General features: G+C 37.4%; 1 protein-coding gene across 1 annotated transcript in view; it reads left to right on the plus strand.

Moving 5' to 3' along the window:
* Positions 1–22,281, plus strand: part of PIK3C2G (phosphatidylinositol-4-phosphate 3-kinase, catalytic subunit type 2 gamma) — a gene marked incomplete at both ends in the record, with an annotated part of 67,656 nt that overhangs the window by 9,341 nt on the left and 36,034 nt on the right. The window contains 4 exons of the mRNA XM_010131862.1: positions 348–478; positions 8,031–8,219; positions 18,737–18,830; positions 20,033–20,127. Of these exons, the coding sequence (XP_010130164.1) occupies positions 348–478; positions 8,031–8,219; positions 18,737–18,830; positions 20,033–20,127 (509 nt within the window). The remainder of the gene's footprint in view (positions 1–347; positions 479–8,030; positions 8,220–18,736; positions 18,831–20,032; positions 20,128–22,281) is intronic.

Below are 22,281 nucleotides of genomic sequence, written 5' to 3' on the forward strand. Positions count from 1 at the left end.
TTTAAGAACTATCTCATTAAAAACCAGGAAAGGAGGAAAAAACAAAAACATTACTTCAGCTTTGAGTTCATGCAGTTCTAATAAAATTGAAATACAGTGGATTAAATTCTCCCAGGAAAGTCAGTGACAGAGCTCCCACTGATTTTCATGGACTGAGTTTATCACCAGCCTGGTTATGTAATATATTATATACAGTGAATGTCCTCAAAGTATTATCCCCTCTTCTTTCTCTCATATTTTGTATGCTTCCTGTATAAATCTAAGATAACATCTATTGACAGTTGTATCTGAGAATATATATTGCTAAAAGGATGTTCGGGTTTTTTTCTCTCTTTTTTTAAACCAAGATTGACTTCCCAGAAACTGATTTGGAGTTCATTAAACCTGAACCTGAAGAAAGAAGTGGTGAACTTGAAGAGCCAACCAAAGACTGCCTGAAGCATATCGCACGACTTTCGCAGATAGGTTCTGTCTTGCTGTAAGTTGTACCCAGCTAGCCCTGCTGATTCTTGGCTTGCTGTACTTATGCTATCGATCACAATTCAATGTATCGAATCCTTAAAAAACTGAATTTTCCTCCAAAGGAGCCTAGCTTGATTGATTTGAAAGTAACACCTCTAAATGAGAGAATAGATCACAGCGGAGCTTAAATAAGCCCCTAGGGGTGGCAATGTATTTTACCAGTTTAGAAAAGGATTGTTTTTCCCTTTCTATTATTTTCATATATCTATATCTATTTTATGTATCTATATCTTTTCATGCCTTTGAAGCAAGAAACTAATTTTTGATTCAAAACATATGAGTTTCAGGTGATGTAATAAGTCTATATTAGTATTAGAAAGAAAATGTTTGGGTTCTAGGAAAATCAGAGTCCTTTATTAATAATACACTCCAACTTCACACACAGTAGTTAAATGGCATATGATCATCAGAGCAATCTGTGTCGAGTTAAAAGCAAGGAAAGTTGGGCTTTCACAGAAGGTGGATAAAGATGAAGTGAAACAAAATACATTGTATATACTGAGGCAGATTAGTAGGCTCAGCTATATGTATGTTACACCATTAATTAGGATTATGTACTGTATAAAGTATTTTTTTATATAATCAGACTGGAATATAATCAATCAGACTGGGAACATAGTTGCTTACAGTGAGCCATTATAACAATCACAGTTAATTCTGTGAAGTAATCCTCCATCAAAGTCAAAAGGTTGTACAATAACTAAGTAACTTCAGCCCAGTTCAGCCCCCTCAGTGTGATATGATGTATCTCTTGAGAATATGTTATTTAAGATCAGGTTCTTTTAAAAAGATGAGACAAACTTGCTGTTCTATTTGATGTTTACTTCAACTTTTAAAAAGACAGAATGAAAAGTAAAATTAATTTTATTAACCAAGGGATCTGTGATTTGTTTCTTTTTTATTTTATTTTTAAATACAAATGTGAGGTCAGTATTTTGTTGTGAACAGGCACTGTGCCAGGGCACTGTCGAAGTGCCAGCAAAATTTTCACCTGCAAAATGTGCTCCAGAAATGATATTGGTTACTTCAAGCCAAGGCATCTGACCTCTCTTTCATGATAAATGGTGGGTTCTGTAAGAAGGAATGAGGTACCTTTCCTTAGAAGGGGTACTTGGATGCTCTGACATCTTTGTTGATCTTCCACATCAGATTGTTAAAGAAATGAAGTTGTTGTGGTTTTAGAGGAAAATTGGTTAAAGGCAAAGATTGGAGGTTTAATGGTAGCTTTTCAGAATGGAAGAATCAGCAGTAGGGTCTTTCAGTTCTCAAGGTTGGGACCAGTTTTATCCAGTATCTTCATCAATGACATAGATGAGGAAGTGGGCAGGGAAATCTCTGACACTTGGCTGTGCCAGATTGTCAAACACTGTGTGTGGAGGGAAGATCCGGAAGGACCTTGCAAATTGGGGCAAAAGCATGGCAGATGAGCTTCAGTGTGGATAAATGTGAGGGCGTATATTTAAGGAAAATATCTAAGCCACTGTACATAAGTGAACTGAGAACTGGCAGTTACAGCATAGGAAATACATCTTGATATTACTGGTGGTATCTCCCTGAACTCATGAGTACAATGTGCAGCAACAGCCAAAACTGCCAACCAAATACTTGGCATCATCAGGAAGGGTGTAGAGAAGAAGCCAGTGTGTGCCATTTCATCGCTGTCTAAAACCTTGATGTGCTGTATTTTGAGTATGCTGTATAGTTCTTGTCTCCACAACTCGGGGAAGGACACGGTAGTTGTGGAAAATATACAGAAAAGAGCAACTAAAATGATTAAAGGGATTGGACAGCTGCTTCAACGAGAACAGCTAAGAAGGCTGGGACTCCTTGGTTTGGAGAGAAGACTTAGAGGACGTGTGTGTATAAAATCATGATAGTGGTGGACAAGGTGAATGCATCATCAAATCCCACAATGTAGGACCTAGGGACATGCAATGAAACAAATAGATCAATTGTCAGCAAATGGAAGAAAGTGACCTTTTAAAATCTGCTGTCACAAAGCTGTGGAAGTAGACAGCATCAGATTCATGAAGGCTGTGCACAAATTCATGGATAACAGGTTCATAAATATTATGAAGACTAGGCAAGGGCAGACCCTGTAACATCTCTAAATACAACAATTTTGGGTTCTGTGGGAGTATGAAGGGAAGAGACCACTGAAAGTCACCAAGCTGGAAAGTTGGAGTTAAGGCTTTGATAAATTCAGTAACAGGTTCTTGGAGGAAAGAGAATGGTAGTGCTTTTTTCCGCAGGTTTTGGCTTGGTTTTGGTTTTTTTTTTTTCCCAGTTATCCTATCTTATGAGCAAACCTCGTTTACCAAATTAATCATCAAACTGAGGGGTGGTATATGTGGGGTTTGTATGAAGGAATTCCATTTTTAAGTACTTTCTGACCAAGAGAAAAACTGTCAGCCTGTAATTTTGTTGTATCTCTATCAGAGGAATTCTTTTTACCTTCCTCAGTCATGATGGATTTTAATTACAAAAAATTTGTAACCACATATTGGTATCCAAACACATTATTACCGGGATATCTGAAGATCTTATATTTCCTTTTTTTCTTCGTATGTCAAGAGAGGAGTCTAGGTAGCATTTTAGTTGCAATATGTCTGTATGATGATGCTTTGGGCTTACAAGACAAATATGATTTTGAAATACATGGGTGTCTGTAGCTAGAAAACACAAGAAACCGTTCTCAGGCTGTCAGGATCCTTCTGTTAATTCTACTGAACGCAGGGGGAATATGTGAATGGGCAGAAAATGTTCTTAACCCTGTGGTAGAAAAAAGAAGAAATAGTGGTTAAAAACAGACAGCTGCATGGTTCTCCTTGTTATAGGCTGTTGAATCTAGCAGCGTTATGAATGCAAGACTGCTGTGGCTCCATGTCCCCAGGTTCAGCTATTAGGGAGGTGGCTGTCTATTCATGATAGGAATATCAACAAATCAACACAGGCAGGAAGCAGTACCTTGCCAGCACACACACAAACGTGCAACACTGCTACGAAACAAACTGCACAGACAGCCTGATTCTCTTCCTTTTCTCTGCCTGATAAGGATCCAAGTCTGCTGGTGTGTCCTGGTTTGAGTTAGAACAGAACTCATTCCGTTCAGAGATTTTACTTTCCAGCTCAGTCTCTGCTCGGTGACGGCACTTTCTGAAGTTAATGGTGTATTTTTGCAGACAGTGTCTGCTTCAGGGAGTGATAACACCTGATGTTTACAGATACTGCCAGGGATTGGTGTGTAGAATGGCTCTTGCTTACACTTGCTCCTGTGCACACCAAGGTCACTGCTACATCCTGTGTACCGTGGTGGGGGTGCAGTAAGTTACAGGCTGCACCTGTGGAGAGGAGCGGACAGGACAGGAGACCCTAAACTGACCAACATCCCACAGATGTCATATTCGGTGTAAAGCTGAGGGACCACAAGGGTCAATCTCTCCTCTTCAACAGCTGGTGTCTGAGGAGGACTCTGTCTATTGCCTTTGATCCCAATCTGTGCTTACTTGAATCCAATTCCAGAATCTAGTTCCTGGATCTGGTTCCCGACTGCCACTGAGTCCAGCCTGGGACTTCCCCAGTGTCAGCCCTCCAGCATCAGAGGTGATGGTATGTGGTTGCCATCAGGGCGGTTGAAAGCAGTTTTTGTTTTCTTTTCCAATCCATAAATCTCTCTCCTTTATTTCCTTTCTTTTCTCCTTTGAGAAAGGAGAGAGATTAATAGAGAGCATCTCTCATTCATCTAGTGGCTGGTCCAGCCCGCTGCCCATAGCATCAGTGGTGACAGTAACGTAATTGTCACCATTAATCAGAGGGGTTTGGTTCAGTATGAGTTTTGTATATTTGTATATATTTAATTTTATTGTTAATATTTTCATAAAGCAGTTTTTGTTTTCTTTTCCAATCCATAAATCTCTCTCCTTTATTTCCTTTCTTTTCTCCTTTGAGAAAGGAGAGAGATTAATAGAGAGCATCTCTCATTCATCTAGTGGCTGGGGGGGCCCTGAATCTTGACCTGGTGGAATATATAAACATAGATACAAATACATTTTTTTATATGTGGTATCAAAATATTGACTGCTCTAGTAGATGTGCTCAGACAGTCTATCCAGTAGCTGGCCCCAGACCACCTTGCTCTCCCCAGCTGATGACACCCAGACATATGAGCCCCCATGTGTTCACAACCACACTCTGATCTGGTTGCTGGTGCTTGGGCCTCTACTTGTTACAGAGATGCGGGTTTCCCCAGTAGATGGACCAGACATGTGGCCTTCCCAATAGGTGCTTCTAGGACTCCCATCTCTCTGGTAGCTGTCCCCATGGCCAACATCTCTTGGATGTTGATTAGTGAAAGGGATCAATGGAACTGAAGGAAATTAACTTCACCACATGGCTCTTGTGCTCCTCACAGCCCTCACTGTGTGCTGCTGTGCGATCTTTGGTGTCATCACCAAATCAGGCAAAAAGGGGACCAAGAGAATTCATTAGTTACTGCCAGCTGCTTTGGCTGACCTCTAAAAACATTTCAAATGTGAGCCTTTGATTCCTTTGAGGATTACTATGTTTGACATACATACTCCATAAAACCAGCCCTCTGAGATAATGGCTGCTCTTCAAACGTGATTCAGCCTGCTTGTGAGAGTGGCTCCCAGGATAAGGATCAGAGACTGGGTTGAAGCCAGGAAGAGGACAGTCTTTTTTTTTTTTTGGCCATCTTTCCTCATTCATTGTTTTCCTTCTACCTTAATTTCTACTCTCAGCTTTTCTTTTTCTTTTTCTTTTCCTTTTTGCTGCTTAACTGGTAAGAATCTAGTTTGCCTACCAGTTGTCATGAGAGTGCTCTTGCTGTGATTTGTGATTAGAGAGTCTACTTCCAGTTGGGTGAATAGAGGAACAGATCTAGAAAACTGTGGTGATACTGCACATTTTGCTAATCTGTCCATGGGAGAGAAACTTGCAAGTGAGAATCAGTGCTGGGAACAGAAATTTGCATTCACTAGCTTTGCTACTTTCTTCTTTTTTTTTTCCTTTTGTCTTTTTCTGCTTTAGTACTGATCATGAACAACAAAAACAGCTCACAGTCATTTAAACTCATTTTTGCCATTTCCCCCAGAAAAAAAGTAATAATTAAGATCAGCTAACAAAGCTTTCACAGAAACCATTTTCTTCATTTAGCTAAAGGGATTAATGAAAACTTTTTAACTGAAAACTACTGAATTATTTAGATTTTAAGATATTTTATTTTTATCTGTGTGGAGTAGTAGTATTGTGATATAGTTCTTACGTGGAGGGAAGTTTAGAATAAACTCTACCTAATTAAAAAAAAAGTCTACAAACTGCATTTTTATCAATAAAGAATGCTTATTACATCTTATCCCTATTGAGCCAAAGAAATGTTCTTATTAGCATAACAATCTTCAGATGCTATATGTATGCAAAATATGTTTACCATCTATCTTAAAGTCTTATTACATGTATATGTAAACTTTTGTTACAAGAAACTAAAAATCAAAACCTAAAAAAACCCCACCTCACATGGAAAAAGAAAATGGCATTGCTTCTGGAGTAAAGTCAGGGGGAGAAATCTGTTATTTAGAAAACCTGATACAAGGATTGATTTCTTATCTCGCTTTGCAAGCTCAGTGGAGCCTTTAGATGCTTTAATCTGAACAACGGATTATCTAGTTTGCAGGATGTTGTTTGAGAGCTTAAATCTCTGTTTAAAGTCAACATATAAGAGGGGTCCTTTAACTGCACTGTCCTGCAGAATGCCATCCGACTGCATAAGATAACCAGACAGGCAATGAAGTCTTAGACCTATTTCTCTCTCTTTTTCTGTGTGTGACTTCTTCACAGAAGTACAAAGACATCTATTTGTTGTTTCAGTGGACATGCTGTGAATTCTGAACCATTTCTTTAAATGGTTACCAAAATAATACTTTTATTGAACTGACTACTGAAAGTCATGACAGCATTTGTATCACAGTTAGGTTCATCTTCTGCATACTTTTATGAGCTTGTTCCCCTAAAGGAATGAAACTAACATTCATTCTTGTGACACTAAAAACCATGCCCGTATTCGTACCACCACACTGTGTTCCTAAATGTTTGGCAATTAAAAATTGCAATGTGCTCTAGTACGTACAGAGCCAAAGGAACTCACTGCTATGAGTTGTGAAAGCCACAATCTTGACAGTTAGAGGAGGGCTAAGATAGCTTTTTGGCTAAGAATGTCCTAAAGCATTGCAAATGGAGGGAAGAAGACCTTGGGAAGAATGTAAGCACTTGGATTCTGAGCCCTGCTTACACATCTGGATAATGAAACATTTGACTGGAAACGAGCTATTTACTTACTGCTTTCTACAAGGTTTCTCACACTTTGCTCTGAAGTTTCTAGGTCCATTTAAAGTCACATGTACATTATGGTATTAAGTAGATGGATCACAAATCTGGCCATGTTTCATCAAGAAAACTGATGTTCCTCAGTTTCAGCAATGATTTTTGTGAACTGGAGATGAGTTTGCACTCTCAAAGCTTGCTTTTGAAGTTTGATATCAAATTAAGGAGTTTGTCTGAGCTTGCCTCTCATGGGGAATGTCTTTTTCTGTTTTCTGATGGTATCAAAACCTAAGATTTAATATACATGAGGCAAAGATATCCAAGCTGTTGACAAATCAGAGAATACATAGCAAAAATTATTCTGAGGCATTTCTCACTGTGGTGAAGTGTGGTGAGATGATTGAGCACTTTATCAGTGTGTTATTTAGGTATCTAAAGTCTCTATGAGGAATTTGGTATTGCATCCTTTTTTTGTGAGTGCAGTGAAGCATGGCATGCTAGACCTCGCTAACAGGCATGGAAACTACTGGGAGCTTTCCTTCCCTTTTCCAAAGTCTTACCAGTGCTAGGGATAATCATACTACATATGATAATTATACATACAATATGTACATGTGCTCATATTCTTGTGTATGTGCATGGATGTGCTTAAACCCTATTTGAAATGCAAATACACTAAACATAGACACACCTGCGTTACACAGCCAAAGAAAGGGCAGGATTGAAAGCCATGGCTAGCTGTTTTGTGTGTCTAGTAGTTACGTTAGTTAGTGATGATGTGTAGCAGATGAATATAACACTAATTTAATCTAGTGATAACTGCACCTTCTTTATCTCTGTCAGAAACATCCCAGTAAAAACAACCACCACCAACAACAGAGACAGTGGAGAAGAAAAATGAGAGTGCTTAGGAAGCGAAATAACCATATATGTGTGTCTTTTGACACTTCATTTTTATATGACCCAAGGCTGACAGATCCAGAGTATGAGTATCACTTTTCTTATAAAAGCTGTTCTGCAGAAAATTATATCCTACCCCAAGGAAAACACATACTTATCCGAAAAGCAGTGTACTGTATGACTGGGCCCCTCTGTACAATAAAGTTTCTTGCTACACAAAGCTCCAGGTGGTTTTAATTTCAAACTGAATTTCTAATCTTCTCTTCCAGTCTCTCGGAGCAACAGAGAAGAATCTTATGGTTTTATCGATACTACTGCAATAATCAAAATTGCTCCCTTCCTTTGGTACTGGGTAGTGCACCCAGTTGGGATCAAACAACTGTATCAGAAATGTATGCTGTGTTAAAAAGATGGAGATTTTCTAACCCTCTGGAGGCACTTGGGCTTCTGACTTTCAGGTAAGGGAAAACTAGCCAAGTAGGAAAATAACAATAAATAGAATGATCACGTGCTGATTAATTCTGCACTTCAGTTTGCTCAGCAGAGTATCAAACTTTGGTTCTGCGCTTTTAGTTCTGTCCCTGTGTCAAAGGGAAGATACAACTTGCAACTCTTGACCTTGACTTGAACATTCCAGCCCTGCCTTCTTGGCTGAGAAGGTTTTCTGTTTCTCAGGATAATGAAAAGACTATTTCATTCCCTTTGGCAGATTCAGTCAGTTTCTGGTAACAAGTGATCCATCAGATAATTAGCTGTAAATGCACTCCATAGCTTCAAACTCCTGTACAGATGTGAAGTGACTAATGGGAGATAAGGACTGAAACAAGTTTCTAGGTTAAGAATGGCATGTAAAAACCTACAGTTCCACTTGTAACCTATCTTTATGAAGTAGATAGGATGAAACTTTGAAGTCAGGTCTCCCATTTTGAATGATGCGGTGTGATGAATGGTGATGTTCCACCCCTACTTCTTACACTGAGAATTGATCGATTGTCAGAGGGCTTCGTTGATGCTGGAGCTAATCTTAGCTATGATGTAATAGCAGATGTCAGGGAAGAGAATCTGTGGCAGCAATTACATTTCCTCCAAAAGCTTGGGAGGTATTTTGTGTTAAGTGACCAATCTGTGAAAACGTTAAATGTGTGGATGAAATAGTTGAGCAAATTTGGTTTAGCAAGCCCTTGCTTGTCTGGGTAAGGACAAGCTGCACCAGCTTTGCAATCTCAGTTCCATGTTTTATCATTAGAAAAAAATACCTCACCTGAAGCTTTACTTGAGAAACCACTGTATGCACTCACCTCCACATTATTAAAAGATAGGTTTTTAATAATATAAAACTATTGATTTCATTTGCCTCTGGATGTGATTTCCTAAGAATATGTGTGTCTCAAGTTTATATCTGACCTATTAGCAGTTTCACATGTTTGCATGCATGTCTTTTTTTACGTTTAGTGGGAGTGATAGGAGTGAAGGTCCTGAAAGATCAGATTCTGGAGCATATTATCATTATCATATTTACCTACCATATTTATCACATTTAAATGATTAGAATCAATTTCTAATTTATTAAAGAACCATGTAGGAAAAAGTATATGGGCAGTGTGGTGTCTTCCAGACTCCAGAGCAGCAACAGATTTCGGGATGGTTTGTCAGAGCATGCCAGGCTTTCAGCTCAGACCTTTTGTCAAATTTTGTTTCTGTGTACGGGTGGCATTTTTGTAAATGACGAGCTTGATTGTTCTTTGAAGGTGCAGCAGTGCAGCAGGGTGTGGTGCAGAGTATCAGTCCTCTCAGGTGATTCACAGGCTTTTTAATATGACTCCGTCTGTCACAGAGCTTCTCAGTGTGTAGTGGATGCAGTGTGCACTCTGTTCATTCGGGCTACTAAAAAGATTGCTGGCATGAAAAGACAGGAAGATGTCATCACTTTATCTCTCCTGGTGCCACCATTGGGAGTGGCTGTCAACTGCAGACATGCCAAAGAACAAGTACTTTTGATCAGAATCTTAGCCAGTTTGTCTCTTTAGTTTCTTTCTCACAAAAGATACTATCAATCCATTTTTTTTGCTTCGTGCTAACACTACAGAAGGAAGTTCTGAATCACAGTATTTTGTAGGTGCATGAACGACTGGGAAGCTAACCTTCAGAAACAGAAGATTACATTTCCTTAAAGATTTCTAGTTTCAGAGCTATCTAGGTCACATGATTTAACTGCTGAGACATGTATATGCAAATTGAGTGAGTGGGTTGAAGGAAAGGAGTACTTTCCATATAAATGGATTTCTGAGTTTTCTTCATTTAGTTCTCTTTTTCTCAGATTTCAATAATTTTGAAAAGGGAAGTAGCACTAGATAGAGTCCAACTTTCCTTCACCATTACCTTCACTGGCTTTGGATTGTAGGCTCCATAGATGAACTGTTTTTGAAGGTTTGTTCAACTCTGTCCTGTATTATGTTTAGCACTGACAATTCATCAAATCAGTTCTTACTTCTATCATCCACAAAACGGCTCTCTGATTTCTTGTGATTACTGAGACACAGCTGAAAGATCCCAGTTCATATAAAAAATGAGCAGAATATAAAAGAAATGCTCTTTATGTATTCATGTCTATTTTAAGGACTTTTGTTACCATCGCTATCAAATCATAGGTAAGTAAAATAAATTAGAGTGAATCTTTGTCTACAAGTATTTTTAACATAAGGAGAGAATGCAGGAGCAGCTCCAAAGTTAGTGTAGTCCATCCTGCTTCCAATGGTGACCGACAGCAGATGCTTAGGGAAGACAATGAGAATGAGCCACTCTGTTACTCTCCCAGCCTCCAGTAACCTCCAGTACTCGGAGACTTCCTGATAAATGTTTTATTTTAAGAGCCCTATTTAATATTTCTTCTATGATTTTTTCCAAATAAAAATTGATTTCACGCAAACATTCAGCTTTCACAGCATCCTGTAGCAAGGAGATCCACAGTTCAGCTCTATGTTCTATCATTTCTATTTACCACATTTACCAAATTGTTAGCAATACCATAAAAGAGACCAAGAACTTCTAATCGCTCTGAATTTTGGATGCTCCCTTTGTTGGAACTTAAGTTTGCAGAGTCTTAAATAGAACCTGAATTTCTCCTGCAGGCACTCTATAGAGTTTAGAAAGGGTACTCAAAATCACTTGTCATCTTTGCAAGCCTTGGGCTGGGTACTCAAAATTATCCTTCTTCTCAGAGAAAAAAAAAGCAGCATCTGTCCTGTTAATGAAGCTTAAGCTCACATTTGCAAAGATAAAAGAAATTAAAATCTTTGGAGACTTTCCTCATTGCCTGGGTTAGAAGACAGTATCACAGAGTTTAGGGAGAGGTATCATGGCCCATCAGATCAAGCCCCATTATCACACGTTTAAGTTAGAATGGTCTTTGCAACTTTCTGCAACTTCTACATTGATTTGTTTGCTACACAGTGAAATGTACAATTTAATATATGTTTCTTGTTCTTTGAGCATGTCTCTGCTCTTCCACTTTGCAGGCACATATCAAAGCAGCCAATGATAAACTCATTTATGCAGTGAAAAGGACAACTTTCATAAATAGGAAAAACAATCATGGCACATTTCACAGATAAATTCAGTAGCAGCCTTGCATCCAGTACTTGCAGCAAACGTATAGATCCTTAAAGCCCCAGAAACCAATGCATTAAAAAAAAAAAAAAGTTTCTTTAATCAATAAAGACAGGATGGGGAGGATCGCAGGGGAAGTGTAGAATAAGATTTTACACTCTTCATTTTGCCTCTAATTTCAGGCAAGGATGATTATAAGCTGTTGCCTGAAAAATTAAATTTTCCCTAAGGCAGGAGGTATAGAGCTGGTCCCTCCTACTCAGCGCTGCTTATTGGTGCCCTGTGCATTTTACCATTGACTTCATTTACTGAGTTTGGTAAAAAGCCAGGCTTTAGTGGAGTTACTATAACTGTATCTACACTGCATGGTACACTAGCCAGGGAAATGACACAAGTACACTTGTTTATTCAGAGAATTTTCTTCATGACAGAAAGAAACCAAAGGCAATGTTAGAAATTCCATCATTTATGATGCGTTACTGACATGGCAATATTTTGTGTATGTATAGACCAACTGTACTTACAAATTTTTGTCAGGTTATCTTGCTATTGAAATTATTGAATATGAATGCCCAAATATACTAATTAACCCAAACAGCAGAACATTTTCTCCAACCTCGTTTTTCTGGCACATCTAAAGTACTCTTGCAGCCCTGTAAGGTATCGTGGCTAGGAATCGAGAAATCAAGCTAGAATCAGGAAACAGCCATCAAGAAAGAAGTTGTGCTACTTTCCAGCGTTGTGCACAGCTGCAACCATTCTCAAGAAAGAACTTTTTGACATAGACAGTGGAGGTGAAGACATAACCTCCCTGGTAGGTTTAACAATTTTTCCTAGAAATTTCCTGCTAAACTCTAACTCAGGGCAAGTGCACAGAAAACGATATTCCTTTGAAACCATGTGCCAAATCAGAGGGTTTTGAGATCAGACATTAAAGTCAGAGGGGTTTTTTACTACCTTAGTCAATTCTCTGTACAGAACAGGCAGAGAAGGGAAAGATATGACTCCTCTTACCTCTCTTTGACCAGAGAAGGTACGTTTTAGTTATAGCATCCCTCAGCCTTTGACTCTCACAGTATTGTTGATTTTCACATTATGTTGCAGAGTAGCTGTTGAGTTTCAGAGGTTAGGATATATATATATATGTGTAAAACTCCTTTCTAACTAATATTTATAATAAAATGTGTAGCTTGAAGCCAGATTTTGTTCTTACCCCTTTGAAAGCCAAATTAATTCAGAATTATTGAATCAGATTGTCATTGTTTTAACAAAAGCAGAATTTAAACTCTTCCCTGAGTGTCCACCCAGAACGGCTGTCAGAGGATTTATCGAACAGATACAGCCAGAGGATATCTTGGCTGTTTGCATCTTACTTGGTTTAAAAGGCTGTACTTGTATGTCAATGTGGAGAGCAAACTCGGGATTGTGCAAAGAAATGAGATAAGAGCAAAGCAATACTCTACAATTAATTTGATACTTTGATGTACAGAACATTCTATTGATAAAGCTTTAAAACTGCTTTGTAGTGATGGACATGAAATTTAGTGATAACTTACATGGGGATGTATACATTGTTACAAATAGACAGCTACTGATTATAAATATCAGAATGTGATTAATTCAGGTTTTTTCCGCTGCCTTTCATCATTTTTAGCTTTCTTGGCAATAAATATGAAGGTACTACAACAGGTAGCTATAACAGGACAACTAACAATGAAGAACTGTTGCGATATAGCATGTTTTCTGTATCTAACTGTGCAATCTAATCAGAAGGCTTAATCTGTAAATAATCGAGTTTTCTTTTGTTTTAATGTAACAGAGAACAAAGTTTGTCTCTGTGGTGGGAAGAGCCTTCTAGATCATACAGGTTTCAAACAGAAAACTGCTATTTGTTAATTTCTTCCTATTCTTGTTCTTTCCTATGATATGGTTTACCATATGGTCTCTGCGACATCTCGAACTTATTACCAGTTGTTTTAGTCAGAATTTCTTGCAGAAAATCTATGTAGTCTTTACTTAAAGTGTATTTTCTGTGAGTAAATTCTACAGATCTATCTGCCAGTCAGTAGCTACTGTATCTGACATGGAGCTTTGTAATATGTGAGGAGTGAATATATTACTCTTTTTCAACTGAATATTTTGAAAATCCAGTGTACTTTTTGCTGATGGTCTTTGTTATCTTTCTGTACTTTCTTTTTCTTTTCTGTACTTTCTTTCTTTTCTTTCTGTACTTCTTTTTTTCCTTGCCATTTTCTAATCTTCATACACTTACACAGTATTTTCTTTAGAAACCCTCAAAGGAACAAAAAAAGTCACCAGAAGAAATAAATATGCCCTGCTAATGTTATCTGTGTGCTAAAACTAAGGAATTCCTTAATCATTAAGTTTCTTCTTTCTTACTGTGTAATTACTTTAAAAGTACTTAAACTGCTGCCCAAAACTTATTTTCTCTTCTTTTAAAAAGTTCTTCTATACTTTCTCTCCCGGCCCAGTTGCACCCATCAGTGATATGATCTCCTTTACTACTTAAAAGGAGGGGTGAGGTGTATGTGTGTGTTTTGTTTATTTTTAATTGGTATCTTCATTTCAGAAGATTTGCGAGCTCAGCCTTCCTTGTTTCTACCAAGCATAATAACATGCATTTCATGGGACCAGACTCTTTTTCTTGAAGAGAATTGTAGAAATAGGTGTCATGTTAAAAGCCTTTAACTTAAAAGATGGCTTATGAAAGGCCATGCTGTTCTCTACAGAGATTCTCACATTCTAGAAAATGTAGTGAGCTGTACAGTTCTGCGTAACTGACAAATACCTTCCAGCATAGGGTTATTTGAGACAGTGCAATAAAATTAGGATGATAAAACTGTTAAAAAGGAAATGCACATCTATTTCTCATTTACAATTGAGTCACCACTGGCAGATGCCAAAATCTTGAGAGAATTTCACAAATCCACAGGATGCGTTAGCAGTGCTTAGTTTTCTGTTTGAACCGATTTAACTGAAAGGTACAGCTAGACAAATAGCTCCCTGCTGGCCATCTATATGAAAAGAGTCAAAGACTGTAAGCTGTTCTTACTTACAAAGCAAATTGTAATCTCAAAATTCAACTTTTCCAAAATCCATCTTAAAGTCTCAAGGGAGACCTAACAATCTTCAGCTACTTAGACAGAAGTTAGAAAATGGGTGGCTGTCAATCACTGGCATCATGCAGCAAGGGAAGAACAAAACAGCAAAAGGGCTGATGAGGTTAGATATAAAAGGAAATCAGTTTCGTGACTTAAGGAGAATACAGGTTGCGAGATGAGCTTAGAAGGGGAAACTTGAAGTCTTGTATAGCGTGGCCTGTTGCTAAGGACTAGATTCAACAACTGTAATTTATGTTGTTTATTTTTCAGTAGTGTCTCTGATTGTGTAAACCTGGAACAAATTTCTAAGAAGTCACAGTCTCTGTTGTGGAGTACTCATTACCTGAAGAGAGAACAAACACAACTGGCCAAAAGAAGAAACTTACAATGCATTACAATGCAGGCAGGCAAATAAATGAGGAACAGCATAGTTCTAGTCACTTAATTATTTATTGATCAATAGGTTGTTTATTGGGAAAAAGATAGAACTAGAAGAAATTAGAAACCTTGATGAAAATTACCATTTTGAAACTATGCATAGAGTCATACAAGCATTGTTAAGGTTTTTGTTTTAAGCTGCCTTTTTTTTTTTTCCTGGCTAGGTTCTCAGAGATTTTGTTGACAAGCTTAAAACAGCTAGGGAAGAGGAATGTCTTAATCCTCTCCCTCTCTGAAGCCATTATCAGGGGCCACATGTCAGGAACCTGATAATCTGTGGTTCAAGTCCTTTACAAAATTGATCTGATATAGACAAGCTCTGGTACAGATGAACTCCTCTTTCTTAAGAGAATTACCTTTAAAGACTGGAATGCTGAATTCACCTCGCTACTCTGCTTCCAGAGCTTTCAGTATATGTAAATAATTACATATTCATTGTAGCAAGCCCTGGAAATCAGCTGTCCTCTAATATCCAAACTATGAAGCTGTTTTTCTTAATCCTAAAGTGATTTCTCTTGCATTGAGTCACAGAGCCAAAAAAATCGATTAATCATGTCCTCTAATCAAGACTAATGTATGGATTACTAAAATCAGATTTGATGCAACACTCAAAAGTTTGCAAGATTATTCACTGGAAAAAACCCTCTAGTCCTAATTAATTACCAGACTACAAGATGGCATAGTTTCCAGGAATGTGAAGGGTAGGATTTTTTCATACGGATCTGCTTCTAGACTTTATCCTGTTAGTGGCTTTTAGCAAATAAAATGATTTATGTAAGAGTGAATAGAATAAGCACCATGTAACACTAGTTGAGGTCGTAAATATTTGCTGTATTTGTAGTGTTTATGAGGATGTTAAATGTTTTCTGAAATACAAATGTAAGGGGTAAAACCAATAGAATTAAGTATTTTTGTATTGTTCCTGTGGCCCTGACCAAGACTGAAATTCAAAAGAACAATGGATATTACTTCTGGGGCTTAACAAATTGTTAAGTAGTTAAAATAACATATTAACTGCCCATACTTTTAAAAAGATTCAACTCAACCTCAAGCTTACATCAAGATTTAAAAGCTGAAGGAAACCATTTCATAACCAGGACCACCAAATCATTCAAAAAGAGTGACAAGAACTATGTCTCCTGAAGCAAACTAACCAGTAGCTTTTTCACCACAGTGCCTATGCATTGCTATTCTAATCACATCTCCTAGAGACGCTTTTGCTCACTTAAATATATCCCCAGTTTTGATTTACAGCAAATTAATTCTAAACAAATAAAATGTTGTACTTTCTGTAAAGACTGGAATTAAAAGAATTTTATCATTCTTTGTTTACCTGGAAAAAATACACAAGCTTCTGTCATCGTACCATTGCATATATTCAAATGTTGGCTGCTAGTAAGAACAAGCAGTAACTAAGTAATAGCATTTTTCTGCTTGACTTGGTGCCTGTATAGAGCATATTTCACTGTTCAGTAACCTGTTGAACTCGGCGAGAAGGGAAAGGGAAAGACTAATTTCCATATTATCTGCACATGCTTGGCATACAGGCCTTTGCAGCAATTGCGTAATTAGAAGACAGGATGATATGGAAGGGATTAATTCTTTTTAATATGCAGTCCTTCTTTGGGTATGTTTTGTTCTAAATCGCCATGTGAATATTAAAGTAACAACTCCATATTCCCAATATGGTACCTACAATAAATAAATAAATAAATTTTTAAATCCTTGAAAATAGGCTAATTTGGGGCTATCGTGATAATTTATTTATAATGTATTCCCACTGTCCCTATCAAGGCTCTCTCAACATTATACAAGCTATTATAATCTGTATTAAAAACATCATGAAATATATACCATAGAAGATAAACAAAATAGTAAAGTCAGACCTTAACTGCATTGTCGAAATTTGAAAGTGCTACAGGTGGCAGCTGTCTGCAGTACAGAGAGCCAGGCCTTTCACGTAACTCCAGCTGTTAGCCTTTTTTTTTTTTTTTCAAGCTACCCACATTTTTATCTGATGATCAAAGTGTACATGTTGTTTTGCTTCAGCTTGTTCTATTGAACTTAAAAGCTTGAGTTAAGAGCTGCAGGTGCCATTACACTTCTGAGCACTTACCTTTATAATTTCTTCTCTTTCTCTTTCGATAGCAATGAGCAGTTATTGCTGCAAATGTGGTAGTCTTCCATGTTTCACTTTTGATTTATTTTTGTAGCGGGTATACTGTTGGCAAAAGGTGCTGGGTGGGAAGCTGGGAAGAGAGCAGTCTGGTTTTGTGCTGAGGTCATAAAGTAGTAATACTGGTGGCCCCGTGGCATCTTCTGCCATACATGATGGTTCTGATTTCAAAGGACTCTCTCCAGCACAAATTGACAGGATAATCTGTGTCCTTTAGTCATTGGTTTTTTGTATGCCTAGGCTGCCAAATCAGAGCTCTTTAGAAGAGCCTAATAGCCGTATCAGTTCAGAGGGGAGGGATTCACTGTTTTGGGGGGGGCAGGTTCTTGCCCTCAGAGAACTGGATCAAAGCCCAGCGCCCCTCTTGAACAATATCGAATTGACTGGTGCTGTTTGAATTCATTTTTGCCCCTTTGGCAGAGAGGACCACCCCTGTGGCTCTGGTGACTGAAAGACCTCTATAAATATTTCCAGTTTGCTTCAGGAGAAGACAGAAAAGATTCTTTGGATGGCAATGGACAAGCTTCTAGTACTGATAATTAGTTAAGGGTGACATCACATAGCAGACATACACAGGAGAGCACATCTGTTCCTTTCCTTGTGAAAGCAGGATAGTAGCAGAACAGCTAAATGTGAATCAATCTAGGCAACTTGTGTGTACCTGAAATTCTCTGTGTATCACAATTAATGTAACAAATGCAACACATGAAAAAGTGGAAATTACTTCCTTATTTTATTTTTTCAAAAGATGTCCTTAAAAATAATTTTTCTGTTTTCAAATATTAAAACTGTATACTTTTCATCTTTTTCTCTGAAAAGACGGAAAATATTCTGTTTGATCAGTTAGGTTACATCAAAATTTCATTCTTTTTCTTTTGTAAAGAAAAATGTTTTGACCAACTATATTACCCAGCCTTCTTTTCCTGTTTTATCATTGCTGCTGCACCATGCTTTCATCTTTTATCATTTTCACGGTTAGAGTTCTATCACAAAATCTACATTAAGCTACAGCCACAGTGGTTTCAACCAGAATTTTTTGAGAATACAGCTTATGCTGGCTGTTCCACTGACTTGGAGCCTTTCTGGAGGAAGGTGTTGATTTTTAACTAGATTTTCCTTTAGAAAAACTGAAAAGAAAACATGTTTTCCACTTCAAAATTACTTCTGTTTAAAAAATATTTTGTGTTATGTTATGTACCAGAAAAACTGACATTGGAATAAATTATCTGAAAGTAACCCTTTTTGTGTGGGAGATTTCAAGCTTTTCTGTTGCTCAGAAAAGAAATCTTTAAGTGACAGTTGACAGTTCTCATGGTAGAAAAATTTCCTGTTTCAGATAAGTCGGAGCAGCAAGAGAAGATCCATAATTTGCCTCTTAGTACAATATGCAATAGCTCAAACTGAAAAAGGTATTCGAAGATCAGAGTGAGCTTTTCTTCCCCTGTATGACACTGTAACAGTCAGTCCAATTAAGTTATCTGCTATGTGTTTCTTGACTCTTGTTACAGTAAAGCAAATTAATTGATTTTTTCCTGTTCCGTTTTGAGAGAAAACCTGTTTTTCTCTCAGTGAGAGCTCCAGAGAATTGCAGTGGTTTAGTAGCTTTTAATGATATCTATTTGTTTTGCTCTAGTTTTCCAGATCAAGATATTCGCAGTACAGCGGTCCAACAAATAGAAAATATGTCAAATGATGAATTGTTAGAATACCTCCCACAGCTGGTTCAGGTAAGTAAGAAATTGATAGCCAAGGAAGTCTTCTGCCCAGATCAGTAGCTTCATTAAATGCTTTTGATTCTTTCAGTTTGATTGATACATTGTAAGAGGAATAAATAAGAAAGGCCAGTCAGCTGATGCCATGATTGAATCAACAATGCGGCTGAGGTGTACAGTTTTCCATTCAAGAGAATGTAACTGTTTTGGCATGCTGATTGGACTTTCCTATCTACTACAAGAAGATATACTCTATGTATTATACTCTATATAATACAAGAAGATATTTTTAAGTAACAAAGAAAAATACGATGGACATCTGAACAGGAGAAATTCTGCTGTGACCACCAAACCAGGGGCTGGTGGTGGCAGGGCTTCATTGCAGTCAAGGAAGCAAAGGGTGTTGCAACAAATCAGTTATCTTAATACTACATTTATGGGGAAAATCAATGTCAGCACAGAGTAACCAGGGCAATTTGAGTTCAGAATTGTCTCTTTAGAGATGTACATTGCTTTTCACTGGAAATTAATGTTTTACAAGTTATGGGCCCACTGCTTCCAAAACAATCACTTTGTGGTTGGTTAGGACCTGTGTTGCAGTTAAGGACGAACCTCCCCTCACTTTGTAACACTGTGCACATGGGTTGCTTGCTATTCCACATTGCAGAGTTCCTCAGGGGTTTTTTGTGTGGTTTTAATTATATATTTATATGAATGCATGCTTATATATATCTAGATAGGTGTAGAAGTATGTATGAATATGTAATCCACTACCGTGAAGCAGTGTAACCTGCACAGCTTTACAGCATTCACACAATAGGACACATATATGACCTTTCACCTTCCACAACCTCTGTTTCACAAATAAGTTTATTTTTCAAAGCAGGTAATCAGATAAAAATTCAAATACAGCATTGATAGTTTCAAGTGAGGGAAGAAAAGCTACATATTCACAAATGAGTCCCTTGCAATTTGAGGTATTCTGCGATTCTATATATGTTAACACAGCCAGAATCAGAATGATACCTGCCGATCTTACAGATGGTGGCAGACACCCATGTCCTGAAGTTTCTTTGCTCATTGCATTGCTAGGGTATTTTCCATAAATCAGATTGCTTCATTCAAACTAAGCACGGGGTCCTTTTTGTTTAATTTTGTTTATAAAGGACAGCAAAGTCAGCATGCAAGTGATTCTTATGATTAATTTATCTGTTAAGGTGCTCAAGTTTGAGTGGAGCCTTGAAAGCCCTCTAGTGAAACTCCTGCTGAATCGTTCTCTTCAGAGCATCCAAGTAGCCCATCAGCTCTACTGGTAAGATCATCTGCCGTTACTACCATACTTGTTTTCTGTTACAGTGAACTTTATCCATGATTCTATTGGGGTCAAATTCTCTGTGTTTGAAATCAACAGAGGACCTAGGTGTTTTGCTCCTTCTTTATTCCCCTTTCAGACTGCATATGGGTAAATTGCATAAAAAACCCTATCTCTGCCTTCATCCTGTCCCTAATGGGAGAGAGGGGGAAAGTTCTATTCACTTAAGGAAGATACCATTTGTGTTTTTCTGCATTTTGTGCTTTGAGCCAAAAACATTCTTCCTCACAATTTGCAAGCTCCAAGCAGCATTGACTTACTTATAAAGGATCCTACTTTTGTGATTCCTCTGACCTCTCCTGAAGTTGTCAGACTTGTTGTGTGTGTCAAAGTGCATCTCTTAGTCTGTCTTGTGATGGTAGTTTACAAAAGTTCCTTTTTGTGATTATGGAGATGTAACAGTCCTAACAGTGGCTGCCAATCGCTATCTACCTCTGCAATAGAAGGACCTCTGTGATTGTATTATAGCCTGTGGTGGTTATTCTGTTTGCTGTGCTGATACTTCTAGGCTCTCTGAATAGGAATGAGGCTTTCTGCCGTCTGATCAACTGCCCTGTGATCTGAAAATCAAAACCATTGTGTTTTCTTTTTTTTTCGTATTTAGTAATGATGGATGAACTGAGCTTTCTTTCACAGTTCAACTGGTTCAGATCCCTTAAAGCAAAAGCTTTCCTCCCTGCAAAGGAAAGAAAACAACTTGAAATGTAATCATTTAGTTGATTAAGTGTCAGGTTGGAAAGAGCATAGATCATACTTTCATATCTGCATGATCTCTGGAAGTGTTAGTGGGTATAAAATAGAATTATGAATGTGTTTGTTTCACTGAAATGAGTAGAATAACAATAACATGCCTAATGAGCATATCTGTCAAATAAAGAGAAACCGCATTTAGCAAGCCACTTTTCTGACAGTGCCTGAAATATGCCTGAGACAGTTTCTGCTATCTTACATTAAACTTAGCCATACTGGATATGAAATGTCCAGTCTAGAGCTCTTTAATGTGCCCAGAGAGCTGGTAATTTTCCTGTGCAATTAGCAATGATTTCTAGAGTTCAGTGAACAGTGGGAACATCGTTGGTTTGCCTGTCTTTTCTTAACTCCTCTCTTCTTCTCAGAAGAAAAGTCACTACGTGTCTGTGGTCTTCCTCTTTACTTTGCAGAGTAGACCTGTGTAGACCCCCATTTTTCCCCCAGATTTTCTCAAGCTGTCTATTATTATTTTATGTTATTATTATAATCTTGGGTAATATAGAGCAGATATTCCATCCTGAATAATAGATATCCTTATCTGGCACAGTACAATTTAATGTGGCAAAATACATTTATTTTATATATAGCTTAATGTATAGCATAACTATACATACCCACATCAGATAGAATATTTCTCAGTGTTCAATGTATTCCCTGCCTTTCAGCTGGCAGTAGCTCTGTTCATGCTGGGCACCTTTTTTATTAAGGTTTTTTGTTCAAATGTCTCAATCTAAACTGAGAACTTTAATATGGCACACATCTCTTAAAATTTTGCTTCTTGTATTCATCACACTATACACTTTATTTTCTTTGGTTACCCTGCTCCACTATGTTCTTCAGCAGTAAACTGTTTTCTACCTAACATTTCAATTTATGTAAATATTCATATTCCTGTTCCAGTATTTTAAAAAGAAGTTTCCCAAATCATAAATTCTATTTGCAAAATTTAGCAGAAATTTCACAGTTTTATTTAAAAAGGCTTAATTAATTAATAAAGACTTTACTTGACAAATTGAATTTCAATCCTTATAAAAGTAATAGAAAATTGAGGTTTTCTTCCATTTATCTCTAAAGAGATTTCAAAAAGCTAAATGATTTCATTATGGGGGAACACATGTGTGCATGTATGGTCACATAATTTATTTTAAGAAAAGCAATTACGTACCATTTTATTCTCAAGTGTTGCATTCTATTTCATTATCAAATTAGCAATCAAGAAGCAAGGACTGGTAAAAACAAACTTTGATAATAAGATTATATTCAGTTTTAATTGTAATGAATGGTATTATCTTTCTGCTGTTAAATAATACAACGTTGTGCACAGTGTACCCACCCAAAATAAGA

The sequence above is a fragment of the Buceros rhinoceros genome, unplaced genomic scaffold (assembly GCF_000710305.1).
Source record: "Buceros rhinoceros silvestris isolate BGI_N320 unplaced genomic scaffold, ASM71030v1 scaffold3172, whole genome shotgun sequence".
NCBI lineage: Eukaryota > Metazoa > Chordata > Aves > Bucerotiformes > Bucerotidae > Buceros > Buceros rhinoceros.